We start from the raw sequence: 8,855 nt of genomic DNA, 5'->3' as shown, positions 1-8,855 counted from the left end.
TCTCGGGGGAGAGACTAAAAGTGTCAGTGGCGACCACGCCTCCCACGTTACAGCGCTAGCTTCCTACTGGGGGGTGGGCGGGGACACCAAGGCTCTCTGGCCCGGGAACTTCGAGGTCGGCTCTGCTGTACCCAACTGCGAAGCTGTGGAAGCACATAAAACTCCGGCGGCGGCAGCACCAGCCGATTTTCCGCTCTTCTGGTTCTTTCTTCCGCTTGCACCACCCCCACTCCCGCCCCTCCGCCCAGCGTACAGGAACCTACGCCCCCACCGCTCCCGCGCTTCTCTTCTGCCACCCCCAGGGGCCTGCCTTTTATAGGCGCCGCAGCCAATGAGCACGCTTCTTTCCTTCTGCCCGCCCGCCCAGCCAATCGCCGCGCCCCTTGTGTAATCTCCGGCTCGTCGGCTGCTCTCGGGTATTTTCGCTGTTGCTGGCTTTTTCAGGAGCTGCTCGCCCGCAGCCAGAGACGCTGCTTTTTTTTCCGGGTTCGGAGCCGTTCCGGATGCTTTAGGCTGCCGAATGTCTGATCTCCGGATAACTGAGGCGTTTCTGTACATGGATTATCTGGTAGGTGCGGGGCAGGGGTGGCTTGTCGCCTTTCGGATCTTCTCATGCCCGATGGCCCCCTGCCTTGAGGAGCAGCCTTTTTGCTTTCTTTCTTTGGGATGGGATGCCTCTGGGGTTCTTTCTCCCGCAGCCGGCTCGGAAGCAGTGCCCTGGACTCGGAGGCGCAGCCTCCAGGGCAACAGGGTGGTGGAGCTGACAGGTAAAGGTGCGGCCTGGGCCAGGACGGCTGCGGGGCGAGGGTCGCGCTGGGGCTGCTGGAGAGATGGGGGCGGCCGCGGCGGCGCGTCCCCTGCCCGCGGTCGGCTTCCTAGCTTCCCTCTGCGCTCTCCGCAGAGGACTTTCTTTCCGGGGGAGCGGGAGTTTTCCGCTCTTTCTGAAGCAGAACTCCAGGTGCTATTAAAAAGCCATAACCAGAATGACTCTCTAAGTGCCTAGCAGCCCTGGTCATTTGATTGTTATTAAATCTCTAAAGCTATGACCTCGGTCGTGGCGGGGTTTTAAAAGCACATTACCATAAAGTACACGGGTCTAAACTACCTAGCAGGCTGGCCCGAACAGGACTGAGTAGGGACAGGTATTGCCCCACCATTCCGGTCATGGTGCACTGTGCACGGATTGGAACCCGGCTGTGTGTTTAGGCCAGGCTTGTACTGAGAAGTTTAGGTGGGAAAAGTGTCAGCCCAGTGCTGGGACCGAACATCATTTTAAAAATGGACTTCTGTGTGTGTCTTTGTGGAATTATGAGATAACCATGTTTTGTTCCAGAAATTATGTTTCCCCAGAGATGCTTGTTTGCAGTTAAGAGGATCCTCATTTACAGGGACTGTGTTCGATCCTATACGATTACTGTGTTTACCACGTCGGGCAGAACCGCTATTGCCATGCAGAGTTGAAGTAGACGGTTAGAAACATTGACCCTCCTGTCATCTTGTTGGACACATGCACTCGGTTTTCGACTGCAGATTGGCCTGGCAGAGATTTGCCAGTGCCTTCTAGGAATAACACTTAAGGCTGTGCTGAGAAAGTCTGTGCATGCTTTGATGGTCAGGAAACGCTGGACAAAGACCGGCTTTGTACTGTCATCTTTATATTTTGGCTTATTTGAATGCACGTAAAGAAACGTGTTTCTCCTAATGCTTCAGAGCTTATGGTCTTGTGGGGAAGGATGGTGATTGCAGTTAACTCATGGTCTTGTGAATGGAGCTGTCTAAAATTCTGAGTTCAAGTTCTGTTTTGTCGTTCATTTGTTGATGGCAGTAACTTCCTTAATCTTTGTGATAAAGGGATATTATCTACCTGCTACTGTAGCTGGTTAAGGGGATTATCTGATTATGGACATTCTTCACAATGTAAGGTGCCCTGTAAGTTAAGAGAGCTGCCAAAGTGTCCAGAAGATTGCTTTCTACGTTAAATAACTGATTTAATTTGTAATTTGTCTTATACAATACAAGGTTTTGTCTTGCAGTTTGCCTAAATTAAAGCCAAAGTTTGTTGGGATAATTACCAAGTAGGAAAGGGTGACATTACCTGTGCTACTAAAAGCTAATTTTGAATACTTAAATAGTTCTTAAAAGGAAAATCAGGTGGTTCTGACATTTTATTATTTTCCTTGTTTACTGGATGTGTTTTAAATTTATAAATTGGATCACAAAGCTGTCTTCGAGGTGCCAAACCTATCAAAATACTTAGTGAAAACAATATTGATAACTGGTTAATTATTCAGGTTAACCTCTAGATAGGCATAGTCTAAAGGTGAGTGGATGAATGTTTCTGGGCTCAAGGTTACCTTAAAAGCAGATTAATTTCTTTGCCAATTTACTAACAGCTTTGTGTCAAAATCAGCAGGCCCCAAATTTGACTTGGCCTTTTTAAAAGTTTTACCTGCCATACATCTTAGTTTTGCTTTTGTATTTAAAAAAAATCATTATTTTGCCACTTTATGCATTTAAAATTCACAAGTGCAGTGACCAACCCCATAAAAATCACTGGCTACTCTTTGGAGGTGAGAAAAGAAATCTTACAGGAAACAGTTTAGTTTTTGTGAATGTGCCAAGTGTCCCCTGTGAAAAGATTTGAGAAAGTTCCTTAGCATTAAACTGAATGGAAACCAACAGAAAAACCATCTTAAAGCAAAGAACTAGCCCTCCTGAGGTGGCCTTTTGTGTTTACCTTTTGCATATTGACTTTCAGAGAAAATGATGTGCTACATATAATTCTTCTCTTCCTGCCTTTTGGATTGATTGTTTGCTTATGAATACTCTTTGTGTGGTGTTTATTAAAAGTCGTATTTCTGGAAAATAACCATCAACTTATTTGCATCTGGTATCTTATTTTTTAAAAAATAATTCCCGAGTTCTTTTACTTATCTTGCAGGAAAAAAAATGCTCCTTTCATTCCAAGTTTGACTCCAGGTTTTGCTGAATGGATTAGAGTAAATGCCCTTTACACGCACTTAACAAGAATGGTGGTGTGTGTCATTTGTTTTTAACCAGTATTTGACTTTCTTTTGTTGTTCCTGTTGGAAACTGGAAGAGACAGCTATGTGTGTGTGTATTGTTCATTGTTCTTTCGGCTGAATGTCATCACATAACCTTTTTATTTGGAGGAGAGTGAAAAGGAAGAGAGGAGAGAAAGGTGGAAGTGCTATTTTTTAAAACAGGATTAACCCTTTTAATAGGATTGAGATATTAAAACATGAAGATGCTCTACTGATCTTCGAGGTCACTGTTGATTTCTTAAGTGTTCTCAGAACTGACAATCAAGGTGAGGGATGAGGATAGCACTTTAATATTTAAGACAGGGTTTTACTGATTTCAGTTGAGGGAAATAGTAATTTGCTAATCCTAAACAATTAGATGTATCACCTGGTGCGGTGCCTGACTTGGTTTCTGGCATGTATTAATAGTTAGGGCCCGATATTTTATTTGTTGAATCAGATGAATATGAAATGGAAAGGAAAATTCTACTTTTTTTCCACCGATTTTTAAACAGACAAGATAAAATCTGTTTGGATTAGGTGTTTTGTTCTGGGGAATGCAGAATGTATCCTTTTACTCTTAACTTGAAGATGATCAAGATATAATCTGTTTAGCTGGGGTGGCAATTTAAACATAAAAATCTGTTTTCCAGTTGATGAGTGAATCTTCCTTAAAGGGCACACACCTTTTCCGCTTTCCATGATGGGGTTTAAAAGCCGTGTTTACATCTGCCAGGTCTCTGAGTAAACATTTAGCTGCTGTCCCAACAGGCAGTACCAGCATCTTACTCTTTCTCCTCATAGGTAGAACTAGTAACACAATGTGCAGAGCTTTTTGAATAAGGTAGGAGAAAATAGGTTAAAATGAAAGAGAAAAACATATTTATTGAGTTTTCCTGGGAGGTTTACAAGATCAACTTCTAGATTCCTTTCAGTTCAAAATTTTCTGTCTTGACTCGTGATAATTGATCTGGAATTTACCTTTTTTCCCCCCTGTGCCATCAAAACAACAGTGGTAGAATTGGTTGTACTCTGTTTAATACCTGTGGTGATTAAATGAGATAGTGGAGGGAAAGCCATTTGTAAACAATACATTGCTTTTCAAATATAAAATGTAAATGTATTGTGTGGCTGGGCAAGGGGGCTCAAGCCTGTAATCCCAGCACTTTGGGAGGCTGAGGCTGATGGATTACCTGAGGTCAGGAGTTCAAGACTAGCCCAGCTGACATGGCGAAACCCCATCTCTACTCAAAATATAAAAATTAGCAGGCGTGGTGGTGCATACCTGTAATCCCAGCTACTCGGGAGGCTGAGGTAGGAGAATCGCTTGAACCTGGGAGGCAGAGGTTGCAGTGAGCCAAGATCATGCTACTGCCTTCCAGCCTGGGCCACAGAGAAAGACTCAGTCTCAAGAAAAAAAAAAAAAAGTTAATGTATTGTGATTATGTTGCTGATGTTACTTTTATACCTCCCGTAAAATGACTGTTACTGCTTAGTGGTGAGTATTGACCTGGCATTTAAAATAGTCTCAATTTATAGAAATACTGGGAGTTGTAAACAAGCAGGAAGTCACAAGTCTCTTTTAATAACCTTTTAAAAGCTATGAAAATAAAACCCATTTGAATATTTTAATTTATCTATTCAACAAATATTTATGGAGCCCCTACTTTGTGCATGGCCCTGGAAGTCATGGGGGATGAGTGCTCAGCTGTAATATCCTCTGTGGCTGCAGGGCTGGCATGCGTGTGGCTCTAGAGGAACCTGCAGCAGGACACGTTAAGTAAGGCATATAGGGGAAGAGGTAGCTTCTGATGTGCTTCTTTGCTTTCTAGTACATTTTCTCTCGTTTTATGTGTTTGTTTTATTGTGAGCTAGAATGTAAACTTAGACTTGAAAATACAAGTAAAAGTGGCTGATTAGTCTGGCATGCTAATTGTCAATTAATATTCATTGCATTTATATATAGTACCCCCCACCCTCCCATCCACAGTTTCACTTTTCAAGGTTTCACTTAACCGTGGTCCACCGAGGCCTCAGAATAGGTGAGTATAGTACAATAAGATATTTTGAGAGAGAGAGAGGCACCACATTCACATAACTTTTATTACAGTATATTGTTTTAATTGCTCGGTTTTATTATTAGTTATTATTAATCACTTACTACACCTAAGTTACATATTAAACTTTATCATAGCTATGTGTGTATAGGAAAAAATAGAGTGTGCTATGTGCCATGTTAGTTCTATGATAGCTCAGAACTATCTGTGGTTTTAGATATCCACTGTGTCTTGGAATATATTCCCCATGGATGAAGGGAAACTACTATACTGTGTTTGGGATTTTTTTTGTTTTTTAGACCAGAGTTTTGCTCTTGTTACCCAGGCTGGAGTGCAATGGTGCGATCTCGGCTCACTGCAACCTCCGCCCCCTGGGTTCAAGAGATTCTCCTGTCTTAGCCTCCTGAGTAGCTGGGATTACAGGCACTCACCACCATGCCCAGCTAATTTTTGTGTGTTTAGTAGAGATGGGGTTTTGCCATGTTGGCCAGGGTGGTCTCGAACTCCTGATCTAAGGTGATGCACCCACCTCTGCCTCCTAAAGTGCTGGGATTTCAGGCATGAGCCACCATGCCCATCCTGTGTTTGGAGTTTAATAAGATTAAATTTGATAAGGTTAGTTTAATAAAATTTCTTTGTATAGACTGGTGGACTTGACCTATTTAGTTTCTTGGTTTTAGGCTGTATCTGCCATCATAAAAATGTATGTGTCAGTGGACAAGATCTGGTGAGAGAATTGGGTCGGGTAGATCATCACAAGTCTCTCACCATTTGCAGAATAAAAACCAACTAACCATCAGCAGAAACCCATGATATGCTACAAAGGGTAGAGTCCATAGGCACTACTAAATTGTGAAGGATCCTACTTGAAAAGAGGAGTGAGAGTACATTTGATTTCATGTGATGTTCAGTTATCTGTGAACTGCTTTACTGATAAATAAGTACATTGTTTTTAACCCTCAATATCTATGAACATTGTAAGTTGTATTTGTTATGACTGACTATAGAGTAATAATATAGGTCAAACACTTTTTAGCCTAAATGTCACCTGGATTAGGCAGTCATAGTAGATATTCTTTTCTTAATAATTTCTATGATAAAAATTATCTGAGCACAATAAACAAATCTACCATATAAGGAATTCACATAGCAAAAATGTTTTGAGGAAATGTATGCCATTAGGTAGGAACTTTTCTACAAAGGCGTTCAGTCTGGTTCCCAAACTTCTGTTGCTCCAGTCTAACAGTATGAGCCCTAGGAAAGGACACATAGGGACCTTGACTCATGCCCTCCAGAGGCTTGCATTCTGAAAGATGCCTAAGCCACATGCTTGTTGGCATGTGGGCAGTGCTGGGGTATGGGGTGGGGGAGATAAGTATATGAGTTATAATTAGGAGGGCAAAATCAGTTAACATTTGTTGAATACTTACTCTGTACTAGACAATGTTGTAAGTGCTTTGCATGTGTAATAGCATTAAACTGAGACTCAGGAAGGTTGTGTAATTTCCTCAGGTTCACACAGCTAGCAAGTAGTTGAACTGCGCTTGTGGCCCCAGGGCCCTCCTCCTTCATTGCCTTCCACCTAGAAGTAGTTCCCTTGTGCTGGGCAGAGGCTTAGGCAGCTTGGTGTTAAAGCTGTTGGGATGTACTTGAAATGTTTACTATACTGCTTCTTAAGTAAACAGGTACAGAAGAGTGGTCCTTCACCACTGCTATGTTAAAGAAAGCAGTGGCCATCAGCAGGCTGGCTGATGTTCCCTTGTCCCCAAGGACTCTGCCAAGTGATTGTTACAGAGAAGGCTGGCTAGGAAGAGAACTATGTTGTGTGCTGGGAACTCCCACCTTACAATGTCCTTACCCTGGTCACAGTCATTGAGGAGGTCTTCAGCATCTAATGTTCCATGAAGTGACCACATATAAACTTCCAGGCAACCTCCTTACTCAGCCCCCTGGTATGACTTTCAGGGGCACATTCCTATCTGGCCCAAGCCCCAGTTTCTTTCTTTTCTTTCTTTTTTTTTTTTTTTTTGAGACAGGGTCTCACCCTGTCATCCAGGCTGGAGTGTAGTGGCACGATCTTGGCTCACTGCAACTTGCTCTGCCTCCCAGGTTCAAGCGATTCTCCAACCTCAGCCTCCTGAGTAGCTGGGACTACAGGTGTGTGGTTAGTTTTTGTATTATTTGGTAGAGACAGGGTTTCATCCTGTTGCCAGGCTGGTCTCAATCATGTGACCTCAAGTGATCCACCTACGTTGGCTCCCCAAAGTGCTGGGAAAACAGGCGTGAGCCACCATGCCCAGCCCCATTTCTTCTGAAGAGTTACTGAGACTATGTTATGTTCCTTTGCCACATGCTGTCTGGGAAGTGGGGCTGCTCCCAGTAGACACTAGGCCCTAAGCAGCCTGTTACTTATGGACTTCAGGTGGGCAAAATCTCCTGATGGTATTAACTTTATAAAGGATTTATTTCTAAAGTAGACTAAAGAGAAGGAAAGCTTGTTAGGGAAGGTCTCATAACTAATGTAGATGACAAGAAATTGAAATTTTCTCTGATACTTCCCACAAATTAAATTGTCGAAGGGCTTTTATTTTGGATCCTGCAGCCCCCTGTAGTATGCTCTGGCTCTTCCCTGGCATCTCCCTGAATGCCCCAGGTATTTGGATGAATCTAAAATGCACAGTTCTGGTTGACCCTCATTTTCTGAGTGTCTGCAAAGCACCTAGGCACATCTACCTTTAGCAGTGCTGACTCTCCAGGTGTGCAACCTCTGGGTTCAGAAGAGCCCCATGCTTGGTTTACTGCTCTTTGGTCACCATCTTGAAAAAAAATCTTAATTTTAGAACAGGTGCTTTGCATTTTCGTTTTGCACTGGGCCTTACAATTTATATTTCAGATTTCTAGTGCTAAATACATGGCTGGCATCTGAGTCTGTGACCTGAATCATTGCTGGTTCCCTGAACAACTTAGTCACCATTTTATCACTGGAATCTAATATAGTGCCTGGCAAATATTGCAGAATGTTTTACTTGGATCATCTAATGTAATCCTTTCAACAGTCCTGTTAACCAGGTATTGCTGACTTACAAAGACATAGCAACTTAGAAAAGATGAAAGTTGAGGCTCTGAAAGGTTGCGTATTGCCCAGAATTGCATAACCATTGGAGGTTCAGGGTCAGGGTTAGGGTCAGGGTCAGGGTCAGGATATGAGCTTGTCTGATTCTAAGCCCGTGGCTGTGAGCATTCTTTGGTACTGCTTACCAAATATAATTAATAATTGTTGAAAGGATGAGTGAGAGAGACTGTGTGAACCATAGATAACAATTCTGGAAATTGAGGGATCATTTGATTGTTTCTATCACCTGGTTGCTTGTGAGAGGCCCCCCTGGGAATTCAGTGACAGTGCAGCACCCACTGGGGAAGTTGTGTGGGTTTTTGTTTGAGGTGGGAGTTTGCTCGCTGGTTTTGCTTTCATTGACTACCCACTCTGTCCTTCACTGTGCATGAATGTAGGTGTTCTCCCCTTTGGCTCATAGAGCCAAACATTCCTACATGATTTTGATAGTAACTCACCATCAGAAAAGTTGCATTTGCAAGCCAATCTCATGTATCAAGTTTCTCTTTACCTAGATTTGCTGGAAACTATTTTGACCTCTGGACTGCTACTTTTAGTTGAGAACTTATCCTAGTAATGGTGTCCATGTCTCTCCAAGAGGGATTCCCCCTGGTTCTTTCTTTTTTCTTTTTCTTTTCTTTT

General features: G+C 42.9%; 1 protein-coding gene across 7 annotated transcripts in view; it reads left to right on the top strand.

Annotated features, from left to right (window-relative positions):
- The first annotated feature begins 393 nt into the window (after window positions 1-393).
- ARL15 (ADP ribosylation factor like GTPase 15) overlaps window positions 394-8,855 on the top strand; it is a 420,933-nt gene continuing 412,471 nt past the window's right edge. For 3 of the 7 annotated variants that reach the window (XM_017533219.2, XM_017533225.2, XM_017533222.2), the window contains exon 1: window positions 457-568. Coding sequence is in view for 2 of the 7 variants with exons in the window: in XM_037740190.1 (XP_037596118.1) it covers window positions 521-568 (48 nt within the window). In the remaining 5 variants the exon portion in view is untranslated. Of the gene's footprint in view, window positions 569-8,855 lie in introns of all 7 variants that reach the window. The other 4 variants (XR_005201073.1, XM_037740189.1, XM_037740190.1 and 1 more) reach the window with 3 other exon arrangements.

Source organism: Cebus imitator, unplaced genomic scaffold, assembly GCF_001604975.1.
Source record: "Cebus imitator isolate Cc_AM_T3 unplaced genomic scaffold, Cebus_imitator-1.0 Scaffold80, whole genome shotgun sequence".
Lineage (NCBI taxonomy): Eukaryota > Metazoa > Chordata > Mammalia > Primates > Cebidae > Cebus > Cebus imitator.
This window is presented reverse-complemented; position numbering and strand designations above follow the sequence as displayed.